Source organism: Anser cygnoides, chromosome 17 (genome assembly GCF_040182565.1).
Source record: "Anser cygnoides isolate HZ-2024a breed goose chromosome 17, Taihu_goose_T2T_genome, whole genome shotgun sequence".
Lineage (NCBI taxonomy): Eukaryota > Metazoa > Chordata > Aves > Anseriformes > Anatidae > Anser > Anser cygnoides.
Window position 1 is genome coordinate 462,616 of NC_089889.1, and position 17,143 is coordinate 479,758.

At 47.0% G+C, this 17,143-nt stretch overlaps 1 protein-coding gene across 4 annotated transcripts in view; it reads left to right on the forward strand.

The window, feature by feature from the left end:
• The window catches only part of TTC28 (tetratricopeptide repeat domain 28), a 167,366-nt gene that overhangs the window by 119,217 nt on the left and 31,006 nt on the right, over nt 1–17,143 (forward strand). For all 4 annotated transcript variants that reach the window (XM_066978781.1, XM_066978782.1, XM_066978783.1 and 1 more), the window contains 6 exons: nt 6,736–8,077; nt 9,031–9,554; nt 11,167–11,276; nt 11,568–11,697; nt 12,113–12,331; nt 14,295–14,460. In XM_066978781.1, the coding sequence (XP_066834882.1) occupies nt 6,736–8,077; nt 9,031–9,554; nt 11,167–11,276; nt 11,568–11,697; nt 12,113–12,331; nt 14,295–14,460 (2,491 nt within the window). The remainder of the gene's footprint in view (nt 1–6,735; nt 8,078–9,030; nt 9,555–11,166; nt 11,277–11,567; nt 11,698–12,112; nt 12,332–14,294; nt 14,461–17,143) is intronic.

The window sequence follows — 17,143 nt, forward strand, 5'->3', positions numbered from 1 at the left end:
CACCTCGGTTAAGGTAAAACTGCAATATTCAGCTTGTAAAATTAGAATTATATTAATTTCATTGAATATGGTCTTGGGAATATGTCAAAATTGTTACATTCCTGCCCATAGGATTAGTATGTATTTCTAAATTTTAGCTACCTTTTTTCAGTCATTGTTGTGTCTTCCATCATATTTACCTTTGTAAAGTACTTACTAGAAAATTCAGTGAGCCGTGATGTCAAATTCAGAAGATGGCTCAGAGAATCCGGTGGTGCCTCTAAACACCGCCTCCTAGAAGCAGCACAAAATGCTGGGAGATGAGGGGGTGTTCGAGTGCTCCGTGCTGGACTTGCAGGGTGCAAAGTTGGTTTGAGTTTGCAGCTTGTTCCCTTTAGAGGGTACTGGGGCAATGTAGTGAAGATGCAGGCGAGCATCATGAGGAGCCAAAGTCACAAAATGGTTGTTACGTTGTCCCCGGTTGCTGAAGGACTGGGGAACTCGCCCGAGACCCCCTTCCCTCATCTCTCACTGCCCACAGGCATCCGCCAGCCGCAGGGCGTTGCGTCAGAGCACGCCCAGGCGGCGGGTGCTGTCAGGCTCTCCGGTCAGCACCGAGAAGGGCGCTGGGATGTTGTTCTCCCACCCTGTAGGTGGGAGACTACAAAACCACTTTTTTTTCAACTTTCAACATGTTTGCATTTCATTCCAAAAGAGCAGCTTCAGTCAAGAGCAATGTTATTTTAGTCTATGCTGCGGGCTGTAGCACAGCTGTGACTCCACCTCGACTGAAAGGTTTGTTCTGCTTTGGCTGATACTAACAGGAGACTGAAGCTCCCTTTAACTTCTGCTCTAACCCGCTTCTGGGCTCCAGCACAGGAACTGCAATCACTGTTTCAAAGTTAGTCTGACATTTTCCCTCTTCCCTTATCAATTTGTTGCCTGGATTGGAAAATCAGTGATTTAATAGGCAGAACACAATTGCTTTGCTGATGCTCTATACAAATATTCTACACAGTTCTATCTGTATTCATCATTAAGGAAAGAAAAAAGAGCTTGTGCATGAATGTAATTTGCACTAATTTTGTAGCATTACATGATACATGGCAGTAAAGGCTATCTCCTTGTCTCCCCCTCATGTCTGCTAGATTCTGGGCTTGGGTCTGTTCTGCCATATTCTTTATATGCTATTTCAAGGATATAGTCCAGCTGCTTGACCAGAAGACTGTCTGCTATGCAGTCAATGATTATAGCTGTAAGAATGAGTCAGAATGCTGATGTTTTGAAGTGACAGTGTACTTCGGGATCCTTCTTCCTTACATGGCCACAACAGATGGATGACAGCTCTAACAAACTAATGCAATAGCAGTTTCTGTGATGTACTGGGTCTGGCTGGGATGTTAACTTTCCCTGCAGCAGCCCACACAGTGCTGTGCTCTGCACGTGTAGCCAGCACAGCCCTGGTATCACACCAGTGTTGTGTCTGCTGCTGAGCAGTGCTGGCACCGCATCAGGACTCCCTGCAACCCCCCCAGAGCCAGCGGGCTGGGGGTGGGCAGGAGGGGAGGAAGGAACATCACCAGGGCAGCTGACCTAAACCAACCATATTCCATATTCCATACCATATGATGTCACACTCAGCAATAAAAGGTGGAAAAAGGAAGAGAGGAGGGGTGGGCTCATGTGAAAACGTCAGTCCTCCCAAGCCATGGCTACGTGCATTGAGGCTCTGCTGCAAGGATGTGGTCAAGCATCGCTCGTTGGTGGGAAGTAGAGAGTAATTTCTTTCCTCTGCACTTCCACACTTGTTGTTTTGTTTTTTTTTTCCCTCCACTTTTCCTCTTTTCCTTTTTTCCCTTTAGTTAAATTGTTTAATTAATAATAATTTTGCTGACGTTGCTGACTTCAGTTACTCTCCCAGAAAAGCTGTAGAAGCTTAGAGTAACTAGAGGAATCTGTGATTCAACTAAGAGGGATGAAAGATGTGCCCTGAGGTGCTGAATCCAGTCTCCTGTTATTGCACATGCCATGTAATATTAACACTGATTCATAAACTAAGCAATCCCATTTTAACAGTAACGTTTTGGTTGCTTCTATACTACTATACTGTATAAAGTTGTATACTACTATACTATACTATAGGGCTATTCTGGAGCTTCAGCACTCTGATGGTCAAAATAATTTCCAGCGTTGATGCCTCTCAGTAGTAACACCATTGTTCTCTAAATTGCTAGTCTTTTGCATCCAACGGGAATCACAGTTTGTCTTTCTTTACTGGAGATACATCAGTTCACTGGATAGGTTCTCCTCATTTTATTTCCAAATGGTGATTCCCTGCCCTGTAGTAGAAATTCTTGCTATTAGTCTTGAAGTGCATGTCTTTGCATATTTTACTCTTGAACTTCATTGGTGTTGCTCTAATGTTGAACCATTTGTGTTGCTCTAATGCACAAAGTTGTCCAGTCCTTCCTGCATAATATTCCTATCCTTCCCTGTCCCAGCAGTGCTTGCTTCTTCACTGGTGTTTGTTACATTTCACTGTAGTACTCACTTCATTTGTGCAAAGGCACTACTCAGTAATTTTAAAAATGTTTGTCCTCTTCTCTGCTTTCTGACTCTTACATAAAGGGTATCTCATCATAGAACAAGGTATCTAGACAGTCAGCTGAACTCAATTTTGCTTTTAGCCTGATTTCTGTTCTCCTTCCCTTTTACCGTCACTTCAAGCTGAGTGCTTTCCTACACTTGATTCCTCCAAGGAGGTTCAAAGCAGCTCTGGTGGAGAACTGCCTGTCTCACCTCCTTGAGGAATCTGTCTGTTTAGTAGTAAGAGATTAGGAAATGTTTACTTGTTCGCTCATTTTGGAAACCCTGGGTTTTCAGATATTTTGCAATGAGCTATGTGTTTAGCTTTCTCACAGGTGGGGCTGCTGTGTTATGTCATGCTGGCACGTGGAGGTGCTGGCTAGAAGAAAAACCACATCAGGGATGGAGCTGGGAGTGTGAACTCCAGCATCCTTGAGGCAGTGCTGGTTCTGCCTGCTTCCAGCTCAGATACCGCCTGCTGCATTCAGGGGAGAAATTTAGCTAATTCCGTCTTCTGTAGTTGCTGCAGCAATGGGACATTTTTACAGTGACGCTTTTCACAGTTTCTACCTGATTTAGCTTTGTGTCCAGTCCAGTTCCACACCCTGCAGTCACTGGGTGGTTTTTCTGCAGAAGTCGGTGCCCTTTCCTGGGAGCACTCAGCTGTGTGTAGCAGCTTGCGAGCCCAGCACATCACTGAGCTCAGTGCAGCTCATCCTTGCTGCCACTGCATCCCCTCGTCACACTGCAGGGAAACAGCAGCGTGTGTCAGGCAGAGAGCTGATGATCAGGTGGAGCAGAGCTGAGGGAGAAGTGGGCAAGGAGCTGGGCAAAGACACCAGGGAGCCGATCCCCTCTGCTGTCAGCTCTGCATTTGATCACAATTGCGGTGAGGGAATTCTTTACTCAGAGGGTGGCGAGGCACTGGGACAGGTTGCTCAGAGAAGCTGTGGCTGCCCCATCCCTGGAAGTGTTCAAGGCCGGGTTGGATGGGGCTTTGGGCAGCCTGGTCTAGTGGGAGGTGTCCCTGCCCGTGGCAGGGGGGTTGGAGTTAGGCGATCTTTTAGGTCCCTTCCCACCCAAACTGTTCTATGATTCTATGATTTCCAGGCCTGTTCATGAGTGCAAAGGAGCCACACACATTCACAGGCGAAGTCCCATTAAAGCACAAGTTATAACGTTGGCACGAACTGGGGTGTTTTGACCTGTGCTGTGAACAGACATTTCAGCCATGTCTGCTCAGGCAGGTGTGGCTCCCAGGCCTCCTCTCCACGCGTGTCTTGGGCTGCTGGAGCTGCACGGGAACATGCTGCTCTGATGGGTGGTTCTGCCCTGTTTTGTACTTTCCTAAGCAGTAATTCAGTGTTTTTGTCAGGTCAGCTGGGAAGGGTTTTTTTGTTTTTTTTTTTTCTTCTGTCAGGGTTGGGCACAGCCTGTGGGAGATGTGTGATGGTCTTCAGTGTCTTTGGGTGAGACATGGACCTGCGTTTGCCAGGGAACTTTCTGCTCCTGGGAGAAACGGTGCTGTGCCAGGAGGGAAGATCACATCTTTGTGGGGCTATCTGCTGCTGCTGCATGGTCTCTGTAGGCCTCCCTGTTTCTTTGCCTTCCTCAGCAAGGCATGGTTTCTCTGCTCTTCCATCTGTTTCTGTGCTTGCCTTATTGAGCTTCCGTAGTGTAGGTTGTTTTAGTTACCGCTTCCACTTTGCCAAGTGTAATAAATTGGGCTGTGCCTCCAGACACGTTTGAGCTTTCAGGTGCAAGTTGGGCAGTGTGGAGGTCTGCAGCAGGGCCCACTGCAGCACAGAGATGTTGATGTTCCGGACACCCGAACTGTTCTGTGGCCTTTGAATGAAGAGCTGTCTTTTCTTTTTGTAGCCTTTCTGGGGGACATCCTAGGGGACCACTCTTTGCAGGTCTGAATCATCAATAGATGAGGGCTTTGGGACTGGGCATTACATGTTTTTATTCTGGCTTTGTTTAAAGAGGTGGAGAGTAAAGGCAGTTGTCTCAAATGAAAAGTCTGGAGTATGCAGAGCTCTGATCAGATTCACTAGTGTTTGGCCTCTGGATTATTGACCATGGTCATTTACACCGTCTTTGTGGTGTTGCATAGCCTGAGCTTCAGTGGGATGTTATGGTCCACCTTTCCCTGGAGCAAGGCTCTTCCTGCTGTCTTTTCCTTGGTTTTGGCTCCAAACATCACCACCCTTCTGTTCAGCTCATTGTCTGCTCCAGACTATAGTCTGTATGGTGCTATTTACCAAACAGACACTAGTCACTATTGCAGACAAGCCTCTGCTGGATGCAGAAACATGACTTCTCCCACAGCAAAGCCCTGATCTGACCCTGGCTCTGTCCCAGCTTCCTGCCTGTGGCCGGTTGTTCTCCTACCCATGAAACCCAGCCTTGGCCAAGAATGTTTGTCTTCTGTGCCTCGACTCATTTACAGGAGTGGGCCCTTCCTTTTGCTTGTGTAGGAGAGGCTTTCTGATTGCTGTTATTGTGTGGATGTCCCAAGGCTGGGCAGGACAGATCTCACTGCAGAGTGGAGGCTGCTTTATGTCTTTTGTTGGTGCTGTGTCACCCACTAACCTACTTCCTAGCACAGAGGAGATAAAAAGAGTGCCTCAGAAAGCGATCTGGTTCTCATGTAGGATGCAACACAGTGTATGGGAGCAACCCCTTGTAATATTAGGACAATTCAAACAATGACAAAATGTTGGCTGCGCCTGTAACCTCTAGTGTAGAACTGGATCAAGCGTGGAACCCTTGCCTCCATTCTCAGGGTGAAATGTGGTCTCTGTGAGTGGAGTAAGAGCAGTACCCTGTGTTTCCACGTGCTGGCACTCATGTCAAGTGGTGGTCAAGAAAACAACAGCATGTAGGGTGCACAAGGAACAAAGTGAGAAAAAAGTAACTTTATCATGCAATTAGGTAAGCTGATAACTAACTCTGTTGGGTTTACATAGCAGGGTTTTAGTAGCGGGGGGGCTGCAGGGGTGGCCTCCCTGAGAAGAGTCCAGAAGCTACCCCATATTAGATAAGGGCTAGTTTCAGCCGGCTCCAAAAGGGACCCACTGCTGGCCAGAGCTGAGCTAGGGAGCAGCGCTGGTTGGGCCTCTGGGAGAGCAGATCGAAGAAAGGGAAATACCTGCTGTGCTACAGCAGCTGGGAGAGAGGAGAGAGAACCAGCCCTGCAGCCCCCAGGTCAGTGCAGCAGGAGGCAGGAGGTGCTCCAGGCTCACAGCAGCAGTTCCCCTGCGGCCTGGGGAGAGACCCCTGGTGGAGCAGGCTGTCCCCCTGCAGCCCACGGGTCCCACACGGAGCAGATCTCCACGCTGCAGCCCGTGGAGGAGCCCCCGCTGGAGCAGGTGGATGTGGCCTGGAGGAGGCTGCGGCCCGTGGAGAGCCCCCGCAGGAGCAGGCCCCGGGCCGGAGCTGCAGCCATGGAGAGGAGCCCACGCAGGAGCAGGGGGTCTGGGGGGAGCTGCCGCCCGTGGGAGAGCAATAATGATTGACTGTCTCCAGAAGAACACTGCAGAGTTAGAGGGTATACGAGGATAAGCACTTCAGGTATGGATACATTCTTCTTCAAAGAGAGGGTGACTATATTAGTATTGTTACTGTAAGAAGATTTTAGTAATGGAGGACAAAACAGAAAAGCAAATAAAATACTACATCTTGTACAGAAAGCATATTCAGAGCTCCTGTTCACAGGTCTCAATGAAAACAAGATTTGACTGAATTCGAAAGGCAAACATGAATGCTTTCTTGCTTAATCTGTTGTTTGTATATGAGCTCTAAAGTCACCAGGTATCACTGAAGGAAAAAAGTAGGGTAGTTCAAAAACAGAATGGGCGTTTTGTGAAGACAAACTGTCCGGTTGTCGTAAATGTCTGTATTGTGTGTAATAGAAAACCTTTGAGATATGCCTGGTAGGAGTTAGGAACAAGTTCCCTTGAGAAAGGCTGCGCTGCCTCGGCCGTGCCAGGTATGCCTCGGGGTGCTGTGGGGAAGGGATGGGGTTCCCTGCAGAGAGCATGGGCAAAGAGCCAGGCCACGGGCTGCTAAAGGACAGGTTGCAGAAAAGTCCTGGCATAGCAAGGTGTTGCAGAAGGGTCACCGTGATAGACTGGTTTCTTTGAACCCGTTTCTGCTGTTTTTCAGGAATCATTCACCAGATGAAAGGTGACTATGACACTGCGCTGCGGCTGCATAAGACACATCTGTCCATAGCCCAGGAGCTGAGTGATTATGCGGCCCAGGGCCGGGCCTATGGCAACATGGGCAATGCTTACAACGCTCTGGGCATGTATGACCAAGCAGTCAAGTACCATCGGCAGGAGCTGCAGATTTCTATGGAAGTAAATGACCGAGCCTCTCAAGCATCTACACATGGGAACTTAGCAGTTGCCTATCAAGCGCTGGGTGCCCATGACCGTGCTCTGCAGCACTACCAAAATCATCTCAACATTGCCCGGGAGCTGCGAGACATCCAGAGTGAAGCACGGGCCCTCAGCAATTTAGGCAACTTCCACTGCTCACGAGGAGAGTTTGTGCAGGCTGCACCTTACTACGAGCAGTACCTGCGCTTGTCCCCAGAGCTACAGGACATGGAAGGGGAGGGTAAAGTTTGCCATAACCTTGGTTATGCCCATTACTGCCTTGGGAACTACGAAGAGGCTGTTAAGTACTATGAGCAGGATCTTGCCTTAGCAAAGGATCTTCATGACAAGCTGAGCCAAGCCAAAGCTTATTGCAACCTGGGCCTGGCCTTCAAAGCCTTGATGGACTTCGGCAAAGCAGAGGAGTGTCAGAAGTATCTGTTGTCCCTGGCACAGTCTCTGAACAATTCCCAGGCCAAATTCCGAGCTCTGGGGAACTTGGGGGATATTTTTGTCTGTAAAAAAGACGTAAGTGGTGCAATAAAATTTTATGAGCAGCAGTTGAGCTTAGCCCATCATGTTAAAGATAGGAGATTGGAAGCCAGCGCCTATGCAGCCTTGGGCTCTGCATACAGAATGATACAGAAGTGTGATAAGGCTTTAGGTTACCATACACAGGAGCTGGAGGTGTACCAGGAGCTGGGTGATGTGTCAGGTGAATGCAGAGCACACGGTCACCTTGCTGCAGTATACATGTCACTTGGGAAGTACACTATGGCATTCAAGTGTTACGAAGAACAACTGGATCTTGGGCAGAAGTTGAAGGACCCCAGCATAGAAGCCCAAGTCTATGGTAACATGGGCATTACCAAGATGAACATGAATGTCATGGAGGAAGCTATTGGCTACTTTGAACAGCAGCTGGCCATGCTGCAGCAGCTCAGCGGAAATGAATCTGTGTTAGATCGAGGCCGAGCATATGGGAACCTGGGAGATTGTTATGAAGCTCTGGGAGATTTTGAGGAAGCTATAAAGTATTATGAACAGTACCTGTCGGTGGCTCAAAGCCTGAACCGCATGCAAGATCAGGCAAAGGCCTACCGGGGCCTGGGCAATGGACACAGGTAAGGAGCGCTGCATGTGTATTGCAACAAAAGGAAGTGAAATGCAGTCTGTTAAAGCACACAGAAAGGCATCTGTTGTTCAGTATTGCCAAGTGTTATACTCCGGATGCAGCCTGCCTGATCCTGGTTCAGGTGAGTTCCTGTGAGCCCACCTGGTGCTCAGGCTGTGCACATGAACTTGTGCTTGAGTCCCTGAAGGCACTGGAAGCCAGCGGGCTGCTGGGAGGAGCGTGTGCATGGGAGCGTTCCTATCTGTGCACACCTGTGCTTGCCTAGAGGCACTGGCGGGAGGTGTGCTTGTGTGTGTCGAGGGGAAACATTGATATAACAGAGGAGAGAGGTATGGGATGCACGCAGAAATGTGAGAAGGTGGCCTGTGTCCGTACCTGCATAGAGCACAGCATGGGGAAGGCTGCGTGCTACGTAGGGAGCATGTGGGAATGCACAGATGGGAACTGGAGTAGAGCTGAGTGTGAGGGAAAGGGAGATAACAGGCTGTGGGGCTGAAGTGTGCATGCGAACTGGTTATCAGTGAAGCTTGGCTGGCTTGCTGGGGGCGGTCTAGATATGCAGTAGAGGGCAGGGAGGTTGATGTCTAGACAAGTGAAAATGGGTGCATTGTGTTAATGGCAGGATGTGTTTGTGTGGCCATTGTGTACATGCACAGGGGTATGGCGTAGGACCAAGTAACGGAGTCCTCTGGATGCTTGGAAGAAAATGATTTTGTCTCTGCTACTGGCTCAAATAATGGAGCTGATGTTGCTCTGTCCTTGGAGCAAGAAGTTTATAGGGTAGCAGAGGAAGGATGGTGATTCAAAGACACTGAGCATGACTCCTAGGGAGAAAACATTTGTCTTTGCCTGAAAGATTTGAGATGGCCTCTAGAGGAAGTGGCAAAACATTATATTTCAAGAAAACACTGGCAAAATCAATGCTGTTTTCTTCCCTTGTAGAGCTATGGGAAGTTTGCAGCAGGCTCTGGTATGCTTTGAGAAGAGGCTTGTGGTGGCACATGAGTTGGGGGAGGCGTTTAACAAAGCCCAGGCCTATGGGGAGCTGGGGAGCCTGCACAGCCAGCTGGGGAATTACGAACAAGCCATTTCTTGCCTGGAACGCCAGCTGAACATTGCTCGAGAGATGAAGGACCGAGCTCTGGAGAGTGATGCTGCCTGCGGCCTTGGTGGGGTCTATCAGCAGATGGGAGAGTATGACACAGCCCTGCAGTATCACCAGCTAGACCTGCAGATTGCGGAGGAGACCAACAATCCCACTTGCCAAGGCCGAGCCTACGGGAACCTGGGCCTGACCTACGAGTCCTTGGGCACCTACGAGAGGGCGGTAGTTTATCAGGAACAGCACCTCAGCATTGCAGCACAAATGAACGATCTTGTAGCCAAAACTGTATCCTACAGCAGTCTGGGAAGGACTCATCATGCCTTGCAGAACTACTCTCAGGCTGTGATGTACCTGCAGGAAGGTAAGAGGCTGAATCCTCCAACATAGCACGTTGTGATAGATGTAGGGGAGTAGGAGGGAGGCCTGAGCACTTGGAGAGAAGTGAGGTACTGTGAGCGTGGCGCTATTAGAATGGGTTTGACAGTGACTTAGATGCAAACGCTCTTGCAGACATACATAGCTACTGTCGAGCATCCATGTGAGTAGCTACACAAGCAAGTTGTTCTGGTCAGCACGCCATGTCAGTCAGAGCTTTCCTGGCATCCTGTGAAGAGAGTGTTGTGCAGAGCAGTCTCTTCCTTCCTGGGGGCTTCCCATCCAGCTCTGAGCTTGAATCCAGACTGCATCTAATGTGTCTTTGTAAAGCCTGCTTGTGCCTGAGCATTGAAGGTGTAAGCCCTCTCTGTAGATAGCACTGCATCCCAGGAATTGGCTGCATGGGTAAGGACATACCCATCCAAAAATAAGTCTGGAACTAATGTGTGCTGAGCTGCGCTTTGCTGCTCACCACCTGGCTTTTCTTTCTGAGCTCCAATGGGAGTGAGACCAGATGGGTGAGTGTCCTGTAAGCTGATAGTGAAAACAACTCTTGTTTGGTCGGGAGGTGCAGCCCTCGGTGTTCAGAAGCCATCTGCCTGCTGCTGAGCACCAGGACCAGCGCAGGCCTCCGGCTTGTGCTGCTGAAAAAGATTCCAGCATGCAAGCAGCATTTGTTCAGGGCGGTAGCTCTCAGATGGAGGAGATGAGCAATGCAGTTGGAGCGTATGAAGTTGGAAGCTGAAGGATTAATTATATCAGCTAGTCTCATTTTTTTTTGAAACTGACTTTGACAGGATTCCAACAACCTGAGGGAGTTCAATTATATTAGAAGGAGATAAATTATATGCAGCTCCTTTTCCCTGTGTGATGAAAGATTCCTGAAAAAAAAAAAAAGTAAATGCTGGTTGCTGCTGAGATGCATGGTCACACCCAGGCCTCCCCTTCTCCAGTCTGTAGGAAACAAAGTAGATAAGAGCATCCTTGTTGGCAGCAGCAGGGCCCATGGAGGTGAGAGGCTTGGAGTGTGATGGAAGCAGGGGACAAACAAGAAGGTGCTGCTGGAAGTAAAATGCGCTTTATGTCGCTCATGCCAGGACCCTGCCCTCTGTTCGGGCTCAGTAGAGAAACCATGTAGAACCTTCCAGGATGCTGGAATAGCTAGTGGGAAATGAACAAGTAATGTGGCAAGAGCCTCTTCTCTGGTAATGTTTGGCAGTTCAGTGTGGTTTTGATTGTCTGGGTGGCTTTTAAGTCAAACAAGTTACAAGTCAAACTTCCTGGTAGAAGAGTACAGAGTGTCTTGGGATTGCACCTTAACCTCACGTGGGTTGTGTCTTGGTCCATGGAAACGTCTGTCTTGCTTAGGCACCTCTCATGCAGGTGTTGATTCGGGCGTAAGCAGGCGCTGCCTAGCAGTGCTGCAGCTGACATCTCACTGCTCTCCAGCACCGCTGCCTGCCTGCCACAGGCACCAGGGAGGCAAGTGGCCCACCTGAGCCGCCATCCCCCCAGGCAGCTGAGGCGGGAGGAATGTTCCACCTGGAGGCTAAAGCCACTTCTCCCTCCAGCCCTCTCTCACTATGACTGCTTTTCAGGACTGAGGCTGGCAGAGCAGCTGGGACGCAGAGAAGATGAAGCCAAAATCCGCCATGGCCTTGGCCTTTCCCTCTGGGCAAGTGGGAACCTAGAGGAGTCTCAGCACCAGGTATTCCATGGCCTGCCCCGTGCTTTTGAGTCCTGTGGGTCATTTCTGTCATAGGGGGAGGAAATGTCTGGTGCATCCTGGGACAGGGTCTATGATGCACTGAGCCCATGTGCCTTCTTGTTGCATCCCCCAGCCCCCTGCCCTCAGCCAGCGATGCTGACATCCTGAGGGGCTGTCTGAGGCTGACCCCCCCCATCTGTGGCTATGGTGGCCCCTGGATCCTGCTCTCCTAGTCAGCACTATCTGCTGCATCTGTTTAGGGAGTCACCATGGCTGTTTTCCCCCCACCAGTTGTACCGGGCCTCGGCACTGTTTGAAACTATCCGACATGAGGTACAGCTGAGCACAGATTACAAGCTGTCACTCTTCGACCTGCAGACATCTTCCTATCAGGCCCTGCAACGAGTACTTGTCAGCCTAGGTAAGAGACACCATCGCCTGCTGGGTCTGAACTCCAAGCTTGTGCCACAGTTTGACTAAAGATGCAGGGAGACAGTTCGTGCTACAACCTTTGCTCTTACCTGTCTGATGAAGCACAGCGTTTGTTTGCCAGGACAGAAGTAAGGGTCTCTTTGGGTTTCAGGCACCTGTGGATAGTCTTCCATGCTTTCTCCAGTCATTTGACTTTGTGACTCACTTCCCCATACATCATGTTAGTGCTTGCAGCCAAGATGATCTGTGGGACCGTAGTCCAGTGCTGGACTGCTCTTTCCAGAAATAAATGCTGTGATGCTGTTTCACTAGGTTTGTGTTTGAGCTGGGATAGCACCTGTCCCTGCACTTGTCACTGCAGACCATGTTGGTGTCAGGTCTGAGAGATGACTTTGTCTTTTCAGGTCACCATGAAGAAGCTTTGGCAGTAGCAGAGAGAGGACGAACAAGGGCGTTTGCTGATCTGCTCGTGGAACGCCAGACTGGGCAGCAGGACTCTGATCCCTATTCTCCGGTGACCATTGACCAGGTCCTGGAGACAGTGAATGGCCAGAGGGGACTCGTTCTCTACTACTCACTGGCAGCAGGTTACCTGTACAGCTGGCTGCTGGCTCCTGGGGCAGGTGAGGTCCCTTTTGGAGGTGAGAGCCTATGAACAAAAGCAATCCTTTGGATCCAGAACCTTGGAGCTAAATAGACAGGAAATGGTGGCATAGCCACAGCAGTAATGACATAGAAGTTCTTATTCAGGATTTTGAAATTCATCTGGAGATGGAAATGTCTCAGGTGTTTAATATTTCCATTTTTCAACCTCTAATCTGTATGTTTTTCCCACAGAGCAATGCAGAGCAGTAATGGGATTCCAGGTGCCTTGGTCTGTGAGAATCTTTAATGCATAAGAATGCTTACTTTAATTATATTTCTGTGCTTTATCGTTCCAAAAGCTTTTGGCATTTATTCACTGAATTGGATTGCAGAAAACAGAAGGGCATCCTTGCTTCCTGATACATCACTGAACTGCCTGATCCTCTGAATTCCGCTCATATGAATGTGGAAATGCTTATCACAGGAGAGCAAGGAGGATTAATTTGAAGAGGATTGCTTTTTGCAGGCAGCTGTTTTTCATTATCTAATAAAATGATGACTGTAAATTTTCATGAGTTCTTTCTGGATATAATTTAATAATTGCAGCCCTTCACCATAACAAAGTGAAAGAGATAAAAAGCACTATTCAGATTACACCAAAAATGCTTTGGGAAGGGAAGCAGACATTCACATATTTCTGACTTCAGATGGGATGACAGTGATTGGAAGATGCTCTTTTAGGGGGTGTCTTGTAATATTGATGGTATAAGTTTAAGATGATGTCATCCTGCTATGCATCCTTGGCACTAACTGGCTCTTTAGTTCTGTACTTTGCACAATAAAATGTCACTAATTCTGTAGTATTGAGATCAAGCTGAGTATACTAGAATTATATGGATCAGGAGTGCAGGATTTGCCACTGGCCTTCACAACCAGTCTCCTCCTTGCCCATCTGGGTTGTGTAAAAGTGCAGCTGTGCTCTCCAAGTACATGGGTTTGTGACTGGCTCCTTGAAGGCACTGACAGGTATGAGGAAGGAGAGGGACACTGGTGCTTTTGTCTTTAACATGCAGGTTTCCTCTTGAACAGCTTTGCTGGGGAGCTCTTCAGCAGTGACTCCATCCCTTCTCATCTCATTACTGCTGGTGGAGAGTAGCTTCAATGACAGCCCAGGATCCTCATTATCCCACTGAAATTGTGCCTTTAGAGCCTCTTCACTGATTCTGTATTTGTGACAAAAGGAGCTGCTTTATTCATTATTCCCCCGCTCTTGATAACTGATCTATGCTGTCAATGCAAACAGGGCATACAAAGCAGCCTTTTGCTGTTGATCACAGGCTGTGGCACTGTAGAGTTGTATCAGAAAGGTTATGGCAGTATGAATGGAGGAAGGTTTTATCTAGAGTATTAGTTGAATTCTTACCAAAACAGCGATTGTTCTTTATAAGTCTTATCCGTTGTGAAATGCTAACATTTAGTATTTTACTATGCATTAATACACCTTTCTTCGTATATAATGTATTTTCATGCATATAAGTAAAATGAAAAACCTTTGTGTGACATGAGAAGGTTCTGCTGTAGTAATAGCATTTTTGTTCAGCATTTGAGGCCATATGTGTTCAATGTATGTGAACAGAGACTATTAATAGGTGTTTTTCATGCATAGCTGTGGAAATGTGACTTACACTGGCGACTTACGCATGCTTGCATGAAAGATGTGCTTTATAATTTATAAGACTGCTGCAATAGCAAATGCATTCTGAGCATCTCATAAAAGCAAAGTACTTTTGAGCTATCATCTGCAAAGTACAAAGCCAGATTTTAAATAACCATTTGTAATTCAGAAGTCTGGAAAAGCCCTGTGGAGACATGGCACAGGATGCATTGCCACAGTTGTACTGGAAATGACAAGTGCTAGGGACTGTTCCGCTTTCCTGGACAGTTGCTGGCAGTGCTCTTCCTCCCCTGCAGAAATAATGTCATGATTCTTTTTCCTTGCAGGAATTCTAAAATTTCATGAGTATTATCTGGGTGACAGCCTGACAGAAAATGCTGGGGACTTCCCTGAAGCCAGCAGTGTGACTTTGCAAACAGTAACAAACTCTGCATTGGAACAGTATGTCTCAAGTGTACGGGAGGCGCTGGGTGTGGATTCATACTATACCCGGTAAGCTGGAGATAGGGTTTAACATCCTGGTTCCCACTTTCTCACCAGAAAGCGATAACAGTTCAACTAATGGGATGAGAAGTCTGAGAAGTGAGAGTGAGAGCAGGGGGAAAATTTTCATTACAGCAACTACAAAATTGTTTTATTCAGGTATCCATGGCTATCTTTCTGCTGGTAATGTCCTTGTCCGTTCTTTGTATGTGAATCGTTCAGGGAAAAAAATTTGGCAACAATTTAGCGTGTTGTTATAAGTGCGGCTTACTACATAGTTTCTTTACTTGGAGTAGGTTAGTAACACTGGCTGTTTGCAGGTCTAGTTTACTGCTGGTGCAAAGGAGATTTAAAGGTATGTGTTGGCTGATTTGTTAACCAGCTCTCAAAATTTATGTGAATTGGGGCTCTTTTAAGCTGTACCATTTTCAAATCTTTTTTAAAGCTGTATTGCCTTTTTATGCAGCACTGAAATTTGTGAATGAAGCACTCTTGAGTCCCCAAGGCTATAGAAAAATGTCCTCTTCTTTGTGCTGCCCCAACCCCAACAAGCCATTAGCAGCTGACATTAGAGTCACCACCATACCGATAGCTTTCCGAGAGCAACCCGTGGTCTACGGGGGCAGTGCATATCCAAAACTGGTGTTCCAGGTCACGATGTTAGCCAAAAAAGAGGAAATGATGGCACTGATCTTTGAATTGATGTAAGCTTAGGATTCTGTGGGATCCAGGGTACCTATTCTACTCTCCTAATTAATCTTTTTTCACCTTTTGTAATAGCCATTGTAGGCGACAAATGCCATTGCATACCTGACACTGCAGTGGTGTGAGGTAGAGCACTGTTGTGCAGAAGGCAGCAGTAAAACCAAACTATGCTTTGTCGTCCTCCCACCAGCAGTGTCCGTGGCTTTCTGCCCTTGATGCTCACAGTGCAGTCTAACAGGATGTGAATTTTCTGTCAAAATGAAATACGATCATAACCCCAGTTTTGAAGTTTCCTCTTAGGTGTTTCGACTATGCAGAATGTTACCAGATTTCCCAGTTGCTTTTTCCCCAGGACTTCTTGCAGTAACTCAGACAAATTAATTCTCTCCCCGGATTAGGGGACATATAACACTTGGTTATGCTATGTCCCTAACACCAGTGATTAATAACATTGGTTACAATCAGCTTGCTGGATGTGAAGCTCTGAGAGGCTGTTAACATGTGCTCAGCATGGATGGTGAGTCCCTCCGTGTTTTTCCCTTCATGGGAGAGTCAGATGCCAAAAGTGGAAACCATTAGAGGTTGTGGACTCGGGTGTGGTAAATAACTTTTATCATTTTCACCAATTCCAAAGTAAATTAAAGAATGTGCATCTATGCTGGGATGCTGAATGTGCCCTGAAAGGTTTGTAGGGCAGGATGCTTCAGGTTGCAGAGCCGCCTTCTTCTGGTTTTACCTTTACTTAGGGAACTGAAGAGAAAGCTCTACCTAATTTATTTGTTTATTTTATCTATTTATTTATGTCTAAACCACAAAAATACTAGCTTTTAGAAGGTTTAGGAGGTGTCTTTGTCTTATAAACCACTCGTGGCCTGTTCCAAGCTTATCTTAGCTTTTCAGTGCTCTATATTTTCATAATGTCTACTGGCCTGAGTGCAGCTATTTGCATTGTATCTAACTTTGACTGAGAAGTTTGTTGTTTGCATTACCAGAAAAAAACCTATCTAGAACACTGCTAACTTGAGAGGAGATCTCAGGATTTTTGTTGTGTTTTAAGGGAGTGTGTGGGGTGGGTTGTTTTTTTTGTTTCTTTCTTTGTGTTTTAACAGGATGGTTATTGTATCCTAAAGAACACAAGATGCTTTTTTTCCACTTTTCATTGGAAATTTGCCCAAAGAACTGACAAACTCTTGCTATATAAATTACTTGTGGGTTTCTGCAACCCTTTGAGATTACTTTAGACACCCATGTTACCATTAAAATTCTTACATTAATCTTGTAAGAACTAAACAATTTGTACAGTCCTAAAGTCTTCGCCAGTGACAGACTGAAGACAGATCAAAATCTTTGAGATGCTGCTTCAGAGCGCTAAAACCTAGCAGTCCATAACCCACGTCATTTTCTTAAGAGGTACACGCAGCAGAATGCAAGCAGATTTGTGGCCATGTTTGAACCGACCAGGCTGCAAATGAGAAGGAAAGCAAACTACTCCCCAAAACAGAAAAAAAAATAAATAAACCATGCATTGTTATCCCACACAAGAGAGGAAAGTTAATTGGTATGAGAAAGGTGAAAGAGATACCTGAGTCGAGATGGACAACATGTATCTAGAAGAAAACTGATTTGAGCCATTTTCTCTGCTTCTCTGACGTAGTCTCCAAGGAGGAAAGCTATGTCAGTGGTCTGTGTGGTTTATGTAGCTTTACAGCTGGGAGATAGATAAAGGGTTTTTGTTCCTTTGGGCTAGCTACACAGTGATTTGCTCATCCTTTCTCTTTGTTCTACTTCTATATATAAATGTTTTTGTGACTATAGCAGTGATTATCCATAAATGATAAGATACAAAATGATTTGAACAAAATTATAGTACTACTCTGAAAACTTCCCATGAACATGGTGTTAGATTCTATCTCTCTGTGATGTTGGCGTCTGGAAGTTCCTTTGGAGTGTCACTAAAAAATTTAGTATTGCCATTGTGGGATGATGA